General features: G+C 37.2%; 3 protein-coding genes across 4 annotated transcripts; 2 read left to right on the top strand and 1 right to left on the bottom strand.

Moving 5' to 3' along the window:
* The first annotated feature begins 1206 nt into the window (after positions 1-1206).
* LOC121994586 (protein HESO1-like) lies at positions 1207-2401 on the top strand. The gene is made up of 5 exons (XM_042548571.1): positions 1207-1210; positions 1346-1515; positions 1674-1769; positions 1854-1962; positions 2334-2401. The coding sequence occupies exons 1-5, from the start codon at positions 1207-1209 to the stop codon at positions 2399-2401; spliced, it is 447 nt and encodes a 148-aa protein (XP_042404505.1).
* An 819-nt stretch (positions 2402-3220) lies between these two features.
* LOC121993695 (metal transporter Nramp5-like) lies at positions 3221-4593 on the top strand. 2 transcript variants are annotated; one of them, XM_042548044.1, is made up of 4 exons: positions 3221-3232; positions 3554-3875; positions 3998-4093; positions 4169-4593. In XM_042548044.1, exons 2-4 carry the CDS (start codon positions 3756-3758, stop codon positions 4499-4501), a joined length of 549 nt encoding a protein of 182 aa, XP_042403978.1. In that variant the 5' UTR covers positions 3221-3232; positions 3554-3755; the 3' UTR covers positions 4502-4593. The 2 variants fall into 2 exon arrangements, with proteins under 2 accessions (XP_042403978.1, XP_042403977.1); XM_042548043.1 differs by lacking the exon at positions 3221-3232 and having other exon boundaries at positions 3615-3658; positions 3744-3875.
* A 2215-nt stretch (positions 4594-6808) lies between these two features.
* On the bottom strand, positions 6809-8708 carry LOC121993694 (bark storage protein A-like). The gene is made up of 5 exons (XM_042548042.1): positions 8402-8708; positions 8096-8163; positions 7847-8002; positions 7347-7583; positions 6809-7270 (listed from the first exon to the last, which is right to left on the bottom strand). The coding sequence occupies exons 1-5, from the start codon at positions 8646-8648 to the stop codon at positions 6935-6937; spliced, it is 1044 nt and encodes a 347-aa protein (XP_042403976.1). The 5' UTR covers positions 8649-8708; the 3' UTR covers positions 6809-6934.
* Between the last annotated feature and the right edge of the window lie 11766 nt (positions 8709-20474).

Below are 20474 nucleotides of genomic sequence, written 5' to 3'. Positions count from 1 at the left end.
AAATTTTTTGCCGCCGTATTCCGCCCCTTTACCTTCTCGATCCAAGCCCTAAACCTGTCGCCCCTTCTTTGCCCTGCCTCCTCCCTTCTGCCGCCCGCTTCCACTGCTCCATTTAATTTCTTCAGAAATTCTTTCACAGCTCACTGCCACCCTATTACCATCTTTGCTTGTTCTGTGGGTGCACAGGTAGCCTTTTTTCATCTCCTCGTTATATGTTTCCTTCTTTTTCTGTACTCTTCCGGCCATCAATTACTTTCACATTTCGCCGTAGGAGTTGTGAAACAGAGAGCAGGGGGAGTGAGGCATAGAAGGGGGAGAAGAACGATGCTGGGTGGAATTCTAGGTGGGAAATTTTTCAACAAATGGTAAGAAGTAATTCTGTTTCTTGGTAAAGTTTGGAGCTTTTGTTCTTGGTGGTGGATATTCACGATGGATCGACTGGGCAGCAGCAAGCACTCGGCGAAGAACATAAGGGCGAGGATCGGGCCGATACGAAGTAAGAAACAGGCCACGGTGCAGTGGCTCAAAAAGGACGTCGCCGACCTCATCGCTGCCGGCCACGAAGCGAACGCGTACGGAAGGGTAAGAGTTTGTTTTCGCTTTCAAGAAATTGCTAATAATGAAGTTTTTTGTTTTTGAAATTAAAAAAAAAGAAGAAGAAAAGAATAGGAAATTGGATGAATGCTAAGGTTCCCCCTTTCCTCGAGCTCATTTTGGTGTAGGTTTCCTTGAAAGATCTGTCGCTACTGTAGTTCCTGTGTTTTTTGTTTAAGCATTAAGAGATTGAGTAAAAGGATGGTTTCTAAGCACTTCCAAATTGGAGTATTTGCCTTCAGGGCATTTGTTCAATTTCCTGTTCAAAAATGAGAGGAAAAAAAACTTGTTTTTAACATTCCTGCATATTGTGTTTCTGCTCTTGATTGTTTGGTTTCACCCTTCATGTTTTGATGTTAAAAAGAATTGCTTTCGAGCATTTTATATCTGATATTTCTGTTCTTAATTTGCTTGGCTTATTTATTTCTTCTAGCTTTCTTTTAAATATTCTATATTTACTTTTGGTCTTAGCAGTTTTCTCCTCACGCGCAATAGGAAGACTGCATTATTTTGTTTATTTGTTGCAAATCAGCATAGAGGGAAGATAACTTCCATAATATATAAATTTTGGGCTGAAAGGAAATTGGTAGGTTTTAGTTTGACCTTTTGGGTATGTGTATTTTCCCACTACTGCGAGCAATAATTAATGAAGAAAGAATTTCTGATCGAGATATATATCTTCTAAAGCCTTGAAACATTTTTATTTCCTAAGTCTTTTTTGCATGCCTGCATGTCTATAATTATGATATAGGTCTTTCCTTAGTGTTTGTGTATTTTCTACTCTTTGTTGCTGCAGGATGGAGTAACTTCTCTGGGAGTCCTTTTGAGGATGTGTGTTCCGCAAATATACAGAGGTTCAGATCTAGCAGAATCATAAACCAAAGCTCTCTTGCTCAACTTTTGCTGTCCTTTTTCGACAAGGTGCGATCTTTTAGATTCATGGCTAGTTACCTAATTGTACAATATTTAGCGTTTTAGACTGAGCAAGTCTCGATTTTCTTATCTTGAATTTATATAAAGTAGGCTATGATAGAAAGAGGCTGTTGGGGTATTGATCAATATTTAATCTATATGTGCAGTTTTCAGATATTAGAACTTCTGGTTCAGATTATAGCATCTCGACATATGAAGGACGACAAAAAAGCCATCGTTTTTGTAGATCGCTGCCCCTGATTGTAAGATTGTTGATGTTTCTGCTGAAATTTCTTGGAATAATTACTTGCAGTCTATAGCTAGTTGATGATCTTTCAACTTTACAGATAGAGGATCCTTTCAAGCGAATGGAAAATGCTACTAGAACAGTCCGCTGGGTTGAACTACCTAAGATATCAAATGCATTTCAGAATGCGCACAATAAGCTTTCATCTGGTTCGGTGCTCTCTGATCGTGACTCCTTGCTCTCTCTTTTGACTAGGCCTTTCCTTGCTTCTAAGTTTCGTGAGCAGCAATCGTCAACACATTGCATCTGTTTTATTTGATTATGTGAAAGATAACATTTTCTTTAATGCAAGAACGTGACTTGTTCATTCGACTATGTGGTTCCAGGTTGGTAAGCACAGCCTTGTGTTAACTTTAGAGATTGAAAATTGATGTAATTAGCATGTTTTTCTGGTGCTATAATCCAATGATATAATTTATTCTTCCAATGCGAGTAAACATTGTCAGATTCCTTTATACTCCTTTATGTATTAGATTTCTTATGATTATTTCTAATTGGCTTCTCATTTTTCTGGTCGTAGAGATCGAGCGGATCGAAGAAATACTTGCAATGTTGAATGGAAAGGTTAGTTTGCATAATTGCATCTAGTTTAACTTTTTCCCTCTTAATGGAACATTCTTGAGATAAAAATGAGTGCAAAATAAGTCTGTTAATATCTTAATTGTCTCGGAAGAAGTCTATTGTGTCACTTGTGTTGGGTTATTGTATAATTTGAATACTTAATTCTATATTTTCCCCTCTGTTTGACATTATAATTGTTTCTCTTTGAAAGTGTCCTTAATCTTAGTCCATCTCGTATTTACTTTATTCACAGATTATTAGTCTTGATGAAGCTCATACTTCTTGGGTGCTTGTACAGATAAGTAGATTATAAATCTTTGTTTTCTTAAACACACTAATGGTTTTATTTTGTTTCCATACACTTGATGGTGAAACAAGACCTATCAGAGCTTAGTTTCTGCAATGCTACAACAGATTTATCTGAGAATCCCTTATCCCTCCTTTGAGATAATAATTGTTGATTAAGAATCACCCACTAGTGGGAATTACATGAAGCCCTTGATCAAGTTGTATCCGCTATTGCTTGAATAAGTTGATTAAAGTTGCAAGTTGAGCCCGCACTTTCACTAAGACTAGAAACTTTATCCTTTAATCAAGTAGTAGCTTCTTGATGGAGTTTATTTAGCATACGAAACTCATTTAAGATTTATGTCTGTTGTTCAATATTTTTTTGACCTCATACTTGTTATAATTTTTTGTTTATAATGCATTGGACCTTATTTAACATTATTTAAATTTTAAAGTGTGTATTTAAATAGATATATAACAAGTAGCTTTATTGAAGAAACTACAGTGCTAAAGAGGAACATTATTGCAGTCATTCAAAAGTTCAATATCCAAGTTAATAATTTGACTCAAGTAAGTTTTACAATAGCTTCTTTATATAACTATACTTACATGTTAGATTTCCCCTTGAATTATTGTCAATCAATAGAATAATGATGCAGTATTTTTGTCAATATAAACAAAAAAATGTATTTTTGTTCGTACTAAGTTTTTAGGTTGAAACTATATATGCGATTGTCAAAAAGAATAATTTTTTTATTACATGTCAGAGATGATGATTTTTATTACTGATCTTTCGTTGTTCATTCCTTTATACTATCTTGTGAAGGACTAACTTTTCCACCATTTTTAGAAAAAGTGTGTCAATTTCAACACTGCTCCATTTTTTTTCAGGATGTCCTTGGAAAGTCTAGTTCAACTGTTTATGCCATTGCATTGTTAGCCTCTAGACAGAGCTCTGCAATAACTGGTACATACGCTGGGCAATACATCATGCAGGTGGTAATTTGATAGGAAACACAAAGATTAAACTAATGTATGATATTCGTAATCTGTCTTTACCCAATTCCCAATTCCCTTGAAGGGTTTTCTAAACATGAAGATGAAAAAATGGCTGAGGAATCTCATGACTCGATCAATCGCAATCACTCCAAGTCTCATCGTGTCCATCATCAGTGGTTCCTCAGGAGCCGAACGACTCATCATAATCTCATCGGTACTATTGATATTCCTTCTCCAAATTTCATAATCTTAGTATTCAGAAGCAATATAAGTGTGAGAACAGGATTTTTGACACAACATTTCTCAAGTATCAAAATTCTCATTTATGTAATGCAGATGGTACTATCATTTGAGTTGCCATTTGCACTCTTATCTCTTCTCAAATTCAGCAGCAGTCAAACAAAAATGGGACCTCATAAAAGTTCAATATATGTAAGTTTACTCAGATAATTTATATTTGTAAGTGATAATTAATAGAGTAAATGACTATATATATTTGATGTGTAGATCATTGTGGTGTCATGGATTCTTGGTTTGCTTCGGGTAGCAATCAACATCTACTTCTTAAGCACCAGCTTTGTCAGTTGGCTCATTGATAGCAGCCTACCAGCAATTGCTAACGTTCTCATCAACATCATTGTTTTCCCTCTCATGGCAGTGTACATTCTTGCTGTGATCTACTTAACCTTCAGGAAGGAGACTGAAGTAACATTCGTCGACCTATTGAATTCTTCACATGTTAACATAGAGAGTGGTGGTTCATTTCAAGTTGATGGAATGAGTAGATCTGAAGTTGCACCCGTCAGAGAGGATCATGCAGATATTCCCCTCCCTGATTAGATAATTAAGGTTCTAATTACTTGGATGTTGGTACTGAGTCCTTCACAAGTTAGTTCTTCTTCGGCACCAACTTCATATTGTTCATTAATTGTAAATAGAGTTTATTTATTTATTTGTATTGGGATAAATTTTATTTGAACATGAGATATGTTTCTTCTTTTGTAATTGTAATTCTTGTATAACTAACATTTTGAATAATATTGATGTGGGGAATATTCTTTCTTGCTTATGATTCTTTATTATATATTTAAATTGAAATATGATATATTGGTATTAAAAGATAATAATTTAAAAGACAACGGCTTAAAACCATTATTGTTGTCTATCACCCTCAAAGACAACAGTTAAAAATCGTTGTCGTAGCCTCAAAAACGGTTGTAATTGGGAAAAAAATGCTCTAAAAAACAACGGTTTTAAACCGTTGTCTTTTCATTCAAAGACAACGGTTTAAAACCGTTGCAAGACCGTTGTCTTTTCATTCAAAGACAACGGTTTAAAACCGTTGTCGTAGCCCCCCACTTTTAACAACACTGCCAATTACAACGGTTTTAAAGGGCCTACGACAACGGTTTTTAACCGTTGTCTTTTAATGTTTTTGTTGTAGTGTGTTTTGTATGAGACATCCTCCTATTAGAGGTATTAACAAGTATAAGAAAGATAAAGAAAATAAAGAAAAAGGCCAAGGCCTTAAGTAGATCCCAAAGTCAAGACTTTAGAGATTTTGGCACACAAGGTGCTAAAGAAAATGCCGAGACATTATATATTAGAAGTATTAAAAGATAACAAGTATTTTACTTTTATCAGTGGCACTGTACTAGACTCTCAGTTGTCCTTGTGTTGGGCTCCCATAGTCGTCCCTAGGTTTAGATAACCTAGTATACTGGACTCTCAATTGTCCTTGGGCTGGGCTCCCATAGTCGTCCCTAGGTTTAGATAACCTAGTAAACCCTACTAGATTCGGGACTAGTTACCTCGGGTCTAGTTAGGGATGCGCGCATAGCAAGTACAGTTACCGGGTCCAAGAGAAGTTGATTATTATTTTGAAGTATTAAAGTATAAGTTTTTGAACAAGTAAAATAAGTTTCACATAAGTATAAAAGTATTAAAGTATAAGTTGTAAGCAAGTGGAATAAAAGAATAAGTTTAGAACAAATAAGTTTCATTTTGTTTTAAATCAGCAAGTTTAGTTTTCTTTTATGCTAGCATGTTAATTAGATTAACTTACTGATCTTTGCTATTAGAAGAGCATGAGTAGCTTTACATGTTTAGCATTTTATCCTGGTTGATTCCTTTACTATTGGATGAACATGAGTAGTCTTCAGTAAGCATTCAGTTAGTTCATGTTATAGATATATGTACATGCATATCGAGATTTTTGTGAGTTAGATAACGCTTACTAAGCATTTTGCTTATAGATTGTATTTCCTCTTACTGCAGATAAAGGAAGACGAGGAGGAGGTGCGGATGGTATGTGATGTCAGGACTATGGGAGAGACTTGGGATGTTGAGTTTTCCGCATTTTAGTGATTAATAAATATTGAGATTGTATTTTGAGTTCCATGTCATTTGAGATTGTTTTAGATAGTATGCTAAGATGAATTCAGTATAGTAAGTATGTATTTTTGGTGTTTGACACTTATTTAACTGCGTGAGTGTTTAATATATGTTCCAGCCGTCCTGTGGTTGATGTATACTATGTATGTATTTCAGTTTATGGTCACCGGTACAGGGGAGATGCTGTCGAAATTTTTCGGTAGAGACTCCTCATGGTTTCGATCTTATCGGTTAAGTAGAGTTAGTAGTTAAGTAACGGTCATCCTTAGAGAGTAATATAGTAGAGAGAAGGGTGGTCGTTATAATTTATATGTATATAGTGATGCAGATTCGGCAAACGCTCTTGAAGACAGATGCTCTACTAGTATATATGTAATATTTCCTGAACGAAACCTTATATATCTCTTGGAATTTGAAAAAGAAATCTACAGTATCTCGTTTAAACACTGAGGTTGAATATAAAATTATAATCAATACAACGTTGAAAATTATTTGATTTCAATCATTGCTCTCTGAACTTTATCTTACATCAAAAGTTGCACCAAGAATTTAGTGTGATAATATTGAAACTACATATCTTATAACAAATCCAATATTTCATGCACATACAAAATATATATAGTAATTGACTTTCATTTTATTCCATAGCATGTGATAATTCAATAATTATTTGTCTCTTACATTTCATAAAAAGGATTAAATTGCTGATATTTTTTAAGCCATTATTCAGACGACTAGTAAACTAACTCAATGTAAAAGATCTCTCAACTAAGTTTGTCATGGATACATCAATATCAAGAAGATTAATTATTGCTCTACTGTTGCCCAATTACTTTTCCTTCTTCTAACACATAACACATGATTCATGAGCCATGCACTTCAATGCAAGAGATTGACGAATTCTATGACAACGTCCACAGCATTTTGAGAGGCCAGTGAACTGAACACAGCAGCTTCATTGGATTCAGAGGAGCCACCACCCGCGAGGTCCGACAGCGCTCTGAAGGCGATGAAAGGCACGCGTACCTGACGGCAAACGAGCGCGACGGCGGCGCTCTCCATGTCTATCGGAGTAACATCGAACTTATTCCTCAAGAACTGCCTGTATCCTGCATTGTCAACAAATGTGTTGGCACTGCAACCATTCTCTACCCTCAGCACTTTCGCCCTCCTCCTCAGGCATGTGCTGTTGATGCACTGCGGCAGCTTCAAGCCCTGTCCAGAATAAGTATTTCCAAGTCAAGAATTAGCTTGCAAGATAACGAAGTTTTACGGTCGACGTCACTATCACCTCTAGATTCCTGGAGAGTGCGTAGTAGTTCTTGTTGACAGAAACCCAGAAGGCATGCTGTCTGACTTCTGGAATTCCATCCACTGGGAAAATCTCTTCAGGTTGGTACCAAACGCTGTTCAGTAAGTTTCCTTCTTTGATCGCATCATAATCTGAAAAATTAAGATACCCAATTCTTCTTGTGTAGTCACCAGTGGCCTCCAGGGCCAGTTCATCATTTGGACCATCTCCATATCTCTGTCAAGGTTATGAAAACACCAAAGAAGCTTAATTCAATGCATGCACAAGGAATTTTCCTAGAAACCAGTAATTCTCATATATGATTGAATCATATGAAGTCAAATATATTTAACTAGTCTATCTTTTTACGTGAAGCCATTAATCACTTTGTTGGAATTTGTTTATTTCATGTCATTTTCAGTGACTAGTCTTCATCCTTGACTCTGTCGACTCAGAGTATTCAAGCAATTTTTATTGATTTCTTGATGGATATATCTCACCTGCCAATTCCAAAGGCCTGTGTGAGCCCATCGACGAGGAATTGTTACATCTCCTATTTGGAGATCAGAGTTTGCATTCCCAGCAATTCCAAAATGCACAACTCCTTTCACATCGAAGAGAGTCAGAAGCAACTGGGTGCTTATACCAGCATTAAGCTGCAATTAGATTAAAAGAATGTAATTATACTCACAGTTAATTAGTATTGTATAATTAAGTCTTCATTATTTCATTATAATTGGAAATTATACCATGCTCAAGCCTGTCATCACCACAATAACCTTCTCTTTTCCCACTGTTCCAAATCGAAATCTCCTTCCTTCCATTCACATGAAACAAAAACAATCAATTAATTAGGCTTCTCTACTGATGTTATCTGCTAAAACAAAGAGAAAAGGAGCAAACTTGAATCGACAACATGAATTTAATACACAAACTCTATCAAAATTTGAAAAGGGAAACTTGAATATAATGGATCATCTTCAATCGTGTTCTTGGGGATGTAGCTGAATAAACAATTCAAAGAAGAATTACTGATTTAAGAGGAAAGCATGCACCTGCAAGATCCAAGAAAGGGAGACGTGGACTGTGGACAAAGTTGGAGGACTGGAGAAGAGGATTCAGCTCGAAGGAGTTTGGGACTACGAGCCCCAAGTATGGCCCTTCCTTGTTCACTCTTCTCACTGTTCTCCAAGCCTTCTTCGTTATACTCCCACCACTGGCTCTTTCACTCAATGAGCCCGCCATGGCTGCCAATACAAGCAGAACAAGGATACTCCTCTTCTTCATCGATTCCATCCTCATCAACTCTCTTTCTTTCTGAGCCCGTGAGTAAGACGAAGATGCAAGGCTTGCATTGGACCTTAAATATAAGGCAAAGAAGAGAAAGAGGAGAAAATTCTAACATTGCCCATCATGTTTGAGAATAAGAAAAGTAGGGAAAATGAACTTTGCAAGTTTTCTACTAGAATAATGACTGATTTGGCAACAAGTTAATGGTTGATTTGGCAAAGAAGAGAAAGAGGAGAAAATTCTAGCATTGAGAATAAGAAAAGCAGAGAAAGTAAGTTTGCAAGTTTTCTACAAGTAGATTAATGGCTGATTTGGCAGCTAAGCCGGATAAAGGTTGATTTCCAAGTGGATTATCTTTTTTTGTTTGTTGTTGTCAGAAATATAATTTTTTTCCTTTTAAATATGAATATGAATGGGTATACATTTATTGTATATAAAATACTACACTCCTCCTATCTAGAGTTTAGGAAATTAAAGTTTTAATATATCTAAATGATCTGCCAAAGTTCATTAGGTAGGATTAGGTCTATATAGATGGACAAAATCTAATTGAGTTTATAGTGATGAACTTAATCTTTATAAGATAAATTTATACTTGATTAATACACACAACTAATTATTATTAAAGTAACTAAATGACCAATTAAGTGATCTAATACTTCAATGCATATAAAGAGGGTTTGAATTAAATGGATATGGATTCAATGTGTACATCCAAAACCCAGTTCATTAACATTGATAGGCTGTTAATGATTAATGAGCTTTAAGGTGGATAGTCCCTATAGGATGAGCTTGGTATATAAAGGAAGATGCTCATAATTAGGGCATGTTCAAGAGCCTCTTCAACCTCTTCTCTTCCTCATCAAGTGAGAACTAAGGATTGTGCTGCCCACTCCTATAGAAGACCATTCTGCACTAGCAGGAACTCCGACGATAAATAAGAAGCAATAGCCTTTGTGATAGATTCAAGTTAGCCATTTATGAACTATTGTTTTAGTTTCCTATTATGCTTCAGAGTTTGATAATAGGTAGATTTTGCTGTAAATGTATCCTTTAGTTCATGTATGATGTATTGCAACTCTTACAATTGGTATCAGAGCTTAGACTTACCTTATTATCAATTTTTAAGGTGTAAGGATTATTTTTCAATGTCTTGGCACATATACATCAATTTTGCATTTGATTCCATATGGATAAGCAAAATTGATGTATATTCGTTGAATGTAGCATGGATAGATTAGGATTTAACCTATAAATCGAGTTTTTCACATTATTCGTAAAGAATACGATTGCTGGCACGATTTTAGGGTTGAAAATCATGTTCAGAAATCAGATTCATCTAATATCAATCGATTGGGAAGGTTTCTTAATCGATTGGGAGTCATGAATTAGCGAACAAAAGCTTCCCGAATCGATCAGTTAATCAATTGGTGTTTACCAATTGATTGGCGTAAAGTTGAATCGATTAGGATGCCGAGGTTTAAAAATAGAGGGGTCTAGAATCGATTAGCTGATTGATTAGTGTTTATCAATCGATTAGCATAAGGAGTCAATCAATTGGGATTGTCCGATCACGACAAAAGTACAATAGAGGGTTTCCGAATCGATCGGTTGATCGATTGTGTTCACTGGTCGATCAGTTAATCGATTGAATTTTGTAAGGAAGTCAATAAAGAGCTTCTGAATCAATTAACTAATCCAGGGGGAGGGGGTGAATAGCTTCTCGCGCTCGTTCACTTGCTTTATAAATGTTGATTTGCAGCAGATAGAATCAAATTTAAGCTCTCTAATACTAACACGTAGATTTACTTAGTATCCACCTCAAGAAGAGGTGACTAATCCAAAGATCTACATACTGAGCACACTCTCCATTAAAAAAATAACTCCTCGGAACAACCGGAGGTGGAGAAACCTCATATAAGACTCTCAATACACACAAGAAGAAATACAAGAAAAATCTTACAAGATTTACAACAAAGATGCTCTCTTCTTGTTTGAAAATGCCTCTTTATACTTAGAAATACAACAACACTTTATTCCAAGAATCTTCAAGAATTGGCGGTGAGAATCGGAGAAGAACTCGTGTATTTGCACTGTGGCATTTGAACCTTGCTATCGTCTTTATACTCCGTGATCTAGGGCTCCCAATCGATTGTGCTTGCTCCCAATCGATTGTCAGGTTAGATCTGTACGATCTCAGCCATCCAAAGCCTACATCTTGTGCAACAGTCATATCCCAATCGATTGACCAATCGATTGGGGAGGCTTTGATCAATCGACCGATGGATTCAGGGTTTATCTGCAAGAGTACAGAGACGCTCTAAATCGATCGGTCGATTGATCAAAGCCTCCCCAATTGATTGGGATATGATTGATCAATTCAGAGTGCCTCTATGCTCTCGTAGATAAACTCTGAATCAATTGATCAATCGATTCAGGCCGCTTCATAATCTCATAAGAAAATAAGCTCCAATCGATCAACCGATAGATTGGAGTATCCTAATCAATCGGCTGATAGAATGGGGAGCACACTGTGCTCTTCTCGCTAGTGGCCTCCAATCGATCAACTGATCGATTGACATAACCTAAATTAATCGGCTGATCGATTGAGTTGTCCTTTCTCGTGAAGCTCTCCCAATCGATCAACTGATTGATTGGGCTCTGGTTCAATTGATTGGCTGATTGATTGACCAACCCTAACTTGACTAACTCACGTCTAGGGTCCCAAACCTCACATCCAGTCTACTATGACCTATCAGACTCGCTCATGCCTAGCATCTGGTCAACCTTGACCTACTGGGACTTCGTTACCAAGTGTCCGGTCAATCTTGACACATTTGGACTTATCGTTTTGTGCCAAGTGTATGGTCCTCCATGACCCACTTGGACTTCCAAACTATTGGTTGGTCTAGGAAGATCGTATTGGTTCCACTGTACAAAATTTTGTACAAGTGTCGAACCTTTCCTAACGACCTATTGTGTTATTTAGAAATTAAATTCAGAATTACAAACGGAACTTAACATAATTGATTCCAAATTTAACTTATCTGTTCTTAATGGTTTAGATTTGGATCGCAAACGATGCTTAACATTATTGATCCAAATCCACCTATGTTATAAATTCAATTAAATATTAATTTCTAAAATTGGCTTCCAGGTTAAACATGGCGAGACACTAGGCCTTCTTGGATATGGGAGCAACCACCACTTCCTAGACAAAGACTTTTAAAGAAATCTAATATTTAATTTCCTTATATAACTCTAGGTTTAACCAAAAGAAACAATCGAATCACAAGATCGAAAAACAAAACAAAACACAAACTCGAATCACAAATTCAAAACCTAAAATTATATATCTCTTGTGTTTGGAATTCATACAAAGAAGAACTAGTATGATGCGGAAAATAATTACTAGTTATACTTTTCTTTGTATGCAACGACCTCTTGATCTTCTACCATATTCCTCTTCTTATCTCAGACGTTGTGTGGGCAACGATCTACCGAGATGAGAACCACCCAAACCCTTCTTCTTCCTCTTTGCAAGTTTCAGCCAAGCTCCTCTTCTAGAGATGAAGAGTTTCGGCCACCACCACCAAGCTCCAAAGGTTGCTAGAAACAAAGCCTCCTTTTTCTCCTTCTTCTCCTAACTAGAATCGGCCACCAACAAGAGCTCCAAGAGAGGGATGAAACCGGCCACTAAAGAAGAAGAGAAGAGGAGAAGAGCAAGGTCTAGGGCCGGCCACCACCAAGGAAGAGAGGGAGGAAAATAGAATAGAGTTGTGTCTCATGAAGGCACCCCTACCCCCTCTTTTAAAATCCTTGGTCTTGGCAAATAAGGAAAATCTAAATAAAACCTTCCTTATTTCTTTGCCATGAAAAGGAAAATTTTAATTGATTAAAACCAATTTCCTTTTGTTAAACAATATGGTCGACCACCTCATAGCTCCAAGCAAGGAAAGTTTTAACAACACAAGAATTAAAACTTCTTAATTTGTTTCCGAAAATTTTTAATAAAAATTTCTCTAATAATTTTTCCCTTCATGGTTGTTTATAAAAAGAAATTTTATAAATTAAAATCTCTCTATTAAAATATATGGATGATTTCTAAAAAGGAAAGTTTTCTACAAAATTAAAATCTTCCTTTTAACTACAAATAAGGAAAGATATCTAATCCTTCTCTTAATCTTTTGTAGAAAACTATAAAAGAAAATATTTAATTTTTAAACTCTCTTTTAAATCATGGCTTCCACATTAGGAAAAATTTTAAAATAAAAATCCTTTTAATTATTTATATGGTCGTTCACTAAGCTTGGGCTCCAAGCTAGGGCCGACCACTTCCAAGTTAGCTCAACCCTTTGCTTGGCCGGCCCAAGCTTGGACTCCAAGCTTGGTTGGCTGGCCCCTTTAGGTTGGGTAAGGAGGTGGGTATAGGTGGGTATAATTCTCTATATACAAGAGGCTACGATAGGGACCGAGAGGAGGAATTGGTTTTGGTCTCCCGATGAAATTAAGCTTCCCGTGTTCGCCTCGAACACCCAACTCAATTTCATCAATAATAATTCATACCACTATAGAATTATTATTGAACTACCGCACCAATCCCAAATTACATTTTGGGCTCCTTTTTATTATGAGTGTGTTAGTCTCCCTGTGTTTAAGATGTCGAATGCCCACTAATTAAATGAGCTACTAACAACTCTCTTTAATTAATTTCTTAGTCCAAGAGTAGTACCACTCAACCTTATCGTCATGTCGGACTAAGTCCACTTGCAGGGTTTAACATAACAATCCTTATGAGCTCCTCTTGGGGACTGATCCTGTCTGAGAAGCTTTACATAATGGAAAGCTGGGAAGAGAACTTACTGATGATGAAGAAAAATACCTGAGGATGTCTGATCCGAGAAAACCAAAGCTGATCCAGAAGAATGAAGTCATAGAACACCCCCCATGTGTGAAGAACCAAGGATAGAAGGAAAGATCCTGTGATGAATACCGAGATCTGGAGCTCCGATGACTTCCTGTGCACAAGAGACCAACCAACACTATCGTAAGTGACCTAAGACCGGGGTGGGAATCCTTAGCTAGGCCCTCTGACGCTCAAGTCAGGATCTCTCTTAGTGTGGAAGGAAGAAGATGAATAGTAATTGAAATTAGGGTTTGTATGAGTGTGGTGAGCGAGAGCATACTTGGCCAACAGAGAGGATTCCCCTTTTTATACCACTTCATATAACCTCCGTAGTCATGGAGTGGACCCCGATTTGTTAGAGTTTATTATGAGATGACGTAAGTCATGTACTTGCAGAAAATAACTTTTAAGGAATTTTTTTTGTACCCCAGATGTACCTTCTTTGTCGCCTAGCACCTGCAGAAGAGAGCTAGAAACATTCTTCCCACCAAACCAATCAACCTGTTATACAATCACATAAGTTATTTATGAATATTCTTGAAACATTTGTTTTCACCCTGTCTTATATCGAGTTATATCTATCGCTCATGTCTGCTCATCCTATTTTCCTAAGGTATATACCGACCGATATTGGCTTATCCTTCTCAAAGTATATACCGACCGATATTGGTCTATCTTTTCTTAAGCATGGTACCTCGATCGATATCGGCCTATCTTTTCTTAAACATGGTACCCCCGCCGATATTGGCCTATCTTTTCTTAAGCATGGTACCCCGGCTGATATTGACCTATATTTTCTTAAGCATGATACTGTTAGAGTGTATACTGAAAGCCTAAGCTTTTGTAAACATTTATTTTGAATAAAGAATCACATTTGGTCAAATTATCTATATTTATTTGTAGTTGTTCAGTTAATTTATATTGTAGATAACATAGTATGTGGTATCACATACAGAAGATAATGTTATCAGTACCTTATAAATTATAAACAGTAGCTCACGACCAAAATGGAAAGGAACAAACCATTAGAAGGTCGTAGTGTAATTAGGTATCAGTTTATCTTGACTGTATAATTACACTAGTACACTTAGAGTGTATTGAGTAGGACCATTAGAGGTCGTTTCTTTTATACTGACTTTATAAAGGAACAAAGACCTCAGTTATTATGGAAGAGTGTGCTCTTAATCCTAATATAATAACAAGCACATATATTTGATATTTATTTCTTTAATTTATCAATGGGTGAGATTTAGTTTGATAAATCAATAAGCCCGATAAGTTGGGAAATGATATCACTTATAGTGTGTGTTGTTGATTATAAAAGGAAACTGTGTCCTAGAAATCTAGGTTGAGAATGTCCCCAAGAGGAGCTCATAAGGATTGTCATGTTAAACCATGCAGGTGGACTTATTCTGACATGATGATAAGGTTGAGTGATACTACTCTTGGACTAAGATATTAATTAAGTGAGTTATCAGTAACTCATTTAATTAGTGGACATTCATTATCTTAAACACAGGGAGACTAACACACTCATAATAAGAAGGAGCCCAAAAATGTAATTTGGGATTGATGCGGTAGTTCAATAATAGTTCTCTAGTGGAATGAATTATTATTGATAAAATTAAGTTGTGTATTCGGGGCGAACACGGGATGGGATTTTAATTTTAATTAATTAAAATTTTCCTTTCAAAGGAAAAAGAATTAAGGAAGATTTTATTAAATTTTCCTTATTTTCCAAGGCGGTTTGGGAGCCTTCATGGATACAACCTCTATTCTATTTCTCCCTCTTTTATTCCTTGGTGTGGCCGGCCCCTTTAAGTTCTCTCCTCTCCTTGTTCTGGCCGAACCTCTCTTCTTTCTTGGAGATCAAGTGGTGGTCGGATCCTAGCTTGGAGAAGAAGGAGAGAAAGCTTGCATCCCTTGGAGCTTGGTTGGTGGAAAAAGTTCTTCTTCCTTAGTTTTTTTTGTGCTTGGCCGAAACTTGAAGGAAGAAGAAGAAGGTGCTAGGTGGTTCTCTTCTCGGAAGATCGTTGCCCACACAACGTCCGAGATTAGAAGAGGAATACGGTAGAAGATCAAGAGGTCATTGTCTTCAAAGAAAGGTAAAACTAGTAATTATTTTCCGCATCATACTAGTTTTGTTTCTTTGTAAAAATATCAAATACAAGAGGCATGCGATTCTAGTTTTTTGAATTAGTTTTCGATGTTGTGTTCTTTTATTTTTCTTTTCCTTGTGATTTGATTGTTCTTAGTGGTTAACCTAGGGTTACTATGGGAAGGTTAAATATTTAATTTCCCTAAAAGGCTTTGTCTAGTCGATGGTGGTTGCTCCCATATCCAAGAAGGCCAAGTGCCTCACCATGCAGTACCGGAAGTCGATTTTGGAAATAAATATTTAATTGTCTTCATGACCTAGGTGATTTGGATCGAACATGTTAAGTTCCGCAGGAGATCCAAGTCTAAACCTAAAAGAACAAATAAGTTAAACTTAGGATCAAACGTGTTAAGTTCCGCAGGCGATCCAAGTTTAATTTAAAAGAACACATGGTAGCTAGGAAAAGGTTCAGACCTTTGTACAAAATTTTTGTACAGTGGAACCGTTAGGCTTTCCGAGTAGCAACCAACAAATACCTCGGCCGATATTAGCTTATATTTCCTTAAGCCTGTTACCCCGGGCGATATTGGCCTATATTTCCTCAAGCATGTTGTCCCGGCCGATATTGGCCTATATTGCCTTAAGCCTGTTACCTCGGTCGATATTGGCCTATACTTCCTTAAGCCTATTACCCCGGCCGATATTGGCCTATATTTCCTTAAGCATGTTACACCGGCCGATATTGACTTATATTTCCTTACGCCTGTTACCCCGGCTGATATTGGCCTATATTTCCTTAAACATGTTACCCCGGCCGATATTGACTTATATTTCCTTAAGCTTGTTACCCCGGTCGATATTCATACTTGCTTAATTCTGCTATCTCTTTTCCCCTTTTCACCAGGGACCTACTAAACCTAACTCATATCACTAGTCTTTCCTCCAAGTCTAGTCGAAAGAGGTGTAGCCGACTGACTAGACCTAAGTCCATTTTTGTTTCTTTGCCTATCTTTAATCTTGACTCTGCCATGGCCACTACAGCAGACTCGTGACCTTCTCTGTAGTAGTTCTCGTGACTTCTGGTACAGCAATCCCGTGAACCCAAGTATAGTGATCCCGTGAGTCTTTTAACCCTTTAAATAGGGTTGTGATCCTCCCTTCCTTCTTCACCCGCCTCAGTTCTTTTCCACCTTGTTCACCTCCCCTTACTGAGAGTATGGCCTTAGACCCCCCCTTTCTGGGGGCAACTTTTGTTGGACAAGGCGAAATCTATACACGAAGTTGCCCAAGCTTTGGATCTAGTTAACTCTCTGGCACAAGAGCTAGAGGTATTTTCGTCGGTCACCTAGTTTCAAGTACAGTCGGGAACAACCTTGAGGAACAAAGTTCATCGAGGTCTAGAACTTCAAGACAAAGAAATGACTACTTTGCAGACTCAACAGGCTTCATAAGTGTTCACACTAACCAAGGAGGTTCACATAACTAGCCTATTGGCATCATGATGGTAGCAAAGGCCAGGTCATCTGCAGGCTAAGGTGGACGCTCTGGAAGCAGAGCTCAAAATGTTCAAGCAGGAAGTGGATTGTTCCGTGGCATGTCTGAGGGGACTTGAACAAGTTTGCACCTCCTTTGTTCATGAGACCACTCTCTTTCCTACTTTCTCCCAGGCGTAAAAGAACGCACTGGCTCTTCTAAACGGGGAGGGGGGAGGGCAATTCCGTTGGATGACAGATTTTTCATCCTTCCCTCATACCAGGCAAAATATTTCCACTTCTCTGACTTGGCCGGGTTTACCTTTAGCTGGATTACAGTTTTCTAAGAAGTTTGAGAACTCATGTTTCAGCGGGCTTCCCTTTAAGTCTAGTCAAAGGAGGTGTTAGCCAACTGACTAGACATGAGTTTATGTTTAGTTGAGTTACATAGCTTGGGCAATATTATGTGTTCGATCAGGCTGTGCCTATTGAGTATATGCAACACTTATTTTGTTTTTTTATTTAACTGATGATATACTTCAATCTATACAAGGCTAAATGCCTCAAATGCAATCAATATGCTATACTCAATCAAACCCTTTTGACCTTAGTTTACACTAATCTATCTATGGTAGACATGTTATCCCGATCGGTATTAGCTTGTCTATTATGGACAATGTTATCCCGACTGATATTAGCCTGTCTATTATGGACAATGTTATCCCGATCGATATTAGCCTGTCTATTATGGACAATGTTATCCTGATCGATATTAGTCTGTTTATTATAGACAATGTTATCCCGACCGATATTAGCCTGTCTATTATAGTTATATTAATCCAGACAGTGCTTCACGCATGACTGACTATTATTATTCATATTTTCCGTCTTTGACCCGGGATCTGTCAAATCCAATCCATCCTCCTTTATTACACATAGTAAACCACACCCTTTTTCCAAGATTTCCTTGATTATGATTGACTTTTCAATGGTAAGAGAATGTTGCAGGCGCGTGACGAGGCGCCACCAGCCCTTACACGATTCGATTTGTCGCGTCCATCATAAATGTCTATTTATGGTTATATGACGTGTGTCTTTTCTCATCTTCTGTGTAACACCAGCGTCTACACGCTTCTATAATCAATGGTGTTTGTTGCAAAAAGGTACTCTAATCTGACGGTCGTTATATGTTCCTTCAACCCTAAACCCTTCATCTTCTTGTTGACTTTGTTCTTTTTTCCTTACCTTAGCGTTTCTTCTTTGCTGCAATCTTTGATCAATCCTCGCGCTCACCGTCTTCCAGTGATCCTTTTTCTTAGCCATCAGTAAGTAACCTATTGTTCTGTTAACCCTTACTTCTATCTATGGCTGAAGAGACGATTGCTCCTTGGTATACTCAAATTTCATCTTCTTTCAACAAGGATGCTCGGCTTGCTATTTGTGAGCAATATAAAATTTCTAAGGAATATGACATCATAATTCCTAAACCAGATGAGCATCCTCACCATCCTCTTACTAACTGTGTAACTTTCTTTAGGGATCAGTTGATAGGGGGTTTAAGGTTTCCCATTCCCCCTTTTCTAATCAATGTAAGCCAATACTTTGGCATTCCTCTTCAACAATTTGTGCCAAATGTCTTTCGTTATTTGTGTGGCATATACATGTTGTTTCGTACATTTGATATTTCTCCTACTCCTCAAAATGTTTTCATGTTTTCCTATCCAAAATTAGCAGAATCAGGTGTTTTTCTTTTCCAATCTCGGACTAAGATGGTCCTTTTTGATGATATGCCTTCTTCTCTTAAAGTCTGGAAATCTTGCTTCTTCTTTATAAAGTTTCCGGGACCTATTCCTTGGTCCCATGCTTGGAAATCTTCGTTACCTCCTTTACCTGATATCAAGGAGTTTCATCTCCACCCGTCTTTTCCCCTTTATTGTGAAAAGTTGCTATGTCGTCGCCTTTCTATCACTAAATGGCTGCGGAGTGATCTTTTGTATCTGTTTGATTTGAGCCCAGTCAGATATAAGATACACGGCTCCTTAGGTAAAATTTTGTTTCTTCTTCTATCAATTTTTACTAACTAAAATATTTTCTTCCATTTTGTGTAGTGGCTGGTTTTTATGCTGCTTTGATTGACGAAGAACTACGTCTGGAAGAGGCCAAACTTCATGCTAAAGAGCAAGAGCTTCTTGCTGCCATTAATCCACCATCTTCAATTGAAGCTTCGGTTCCTCTAATTGAAGCTTCTAGCTCTCAAGTAGCTCCTGAAGTTCCTGAGGTTCTTTCGGCAGGAACTCCTGCTATTTCTTTACCAATTGTTTCTTCCTCAGTGGCTGTTGCTTCTCCACCAGCCACTTCCCTTCCTGTTATCGAGCTTACATCCCCTATAAGCTCAGGAAAATCCCTTGCTGAGATTTCCCCTAGCAAACGCCCGGGATGCAAACTCACTAGAGCTCCCCCATCAAAAAGAAGACTCATTCTTCCTGCTGAGGAATTACTCTCAGAAGGTTTTGCTTCTGCTACCCTTTCTTCTGTCGAGCATGTAACGCCCGCCCCTTTCACCACTCCTGCCTAGTGATGGCGGGGTTACTTTCTTACCCTTAGACTTAGTAAACTTAGACATTCATACATACATACAGCGGAAGCATATCTATGTTTCTAAGCATAGAGTAACATACTAAACATATGAGTATGAAATAACATGGTTCAACTTAAATAGTCATAGTATTCATTTCTAACACATGCATACGAAATCATGAAAGACATCAACATAACATAACATAACATTTTATTCATAAGTTCACTTAAGCAGGTCATTTTATTTCTTTAGCCAAGTCACCATCACACATCTCTTGCCCCTTCCTGCTGCTCCTCTAGTTTATTCATTCTTTACCTTTATCTGTGGTACAAGGAAAAGTTTCTGTAAGCCCTCAAGGCTTAGTGAGATCCTTTCCTACTCACAAAAACCAACGTATCATGTAACATCATCATATCATACATTATAGAATAAATGGCGCTCATATCATCAGGTAATTAAAACATATCATATCATGGCATGAATCTTAATAATAACATAACGTAAGGTAAACAACATATTATGGCATAAATCTTATCATGACATAAGAAATCATCATATCATGGTAATCATATCTCAATATAAGAAATCATCATATCATGGTATAAATCATATCATAACATAAGAAATCATCATATCATGGTAATCATATCTCAACATAAGAAATCATCATATCATGGTATAAATCATATCATAACATAAGAAATCATCATATCATGGTATAAATCATATCATAACATGGAGGTACATCAGAGCATAAGTGAAATCATCATAACATCTCTTTTCA

The sequence above is a fragment of the Zingiber officinale genome, chromosome 6A (genome assembly GCF_018446385.1).
Source record: "Zingiber officinale cultivar Zhangliang chromosome 6A, Zo_v1.1, whole genome shotgun sequence".
In the NCBI taxonomy this organism is placed as follows: Eukaryota; Viridiplantae; Streptophyta; class Magnoliopsida; order Zingiberales; family Zingiberaceae; genus Zingiber; species Zingiber officinale.
This window is presented reverse-complemented; position numbering and strand designations above follow the sequence as displayed.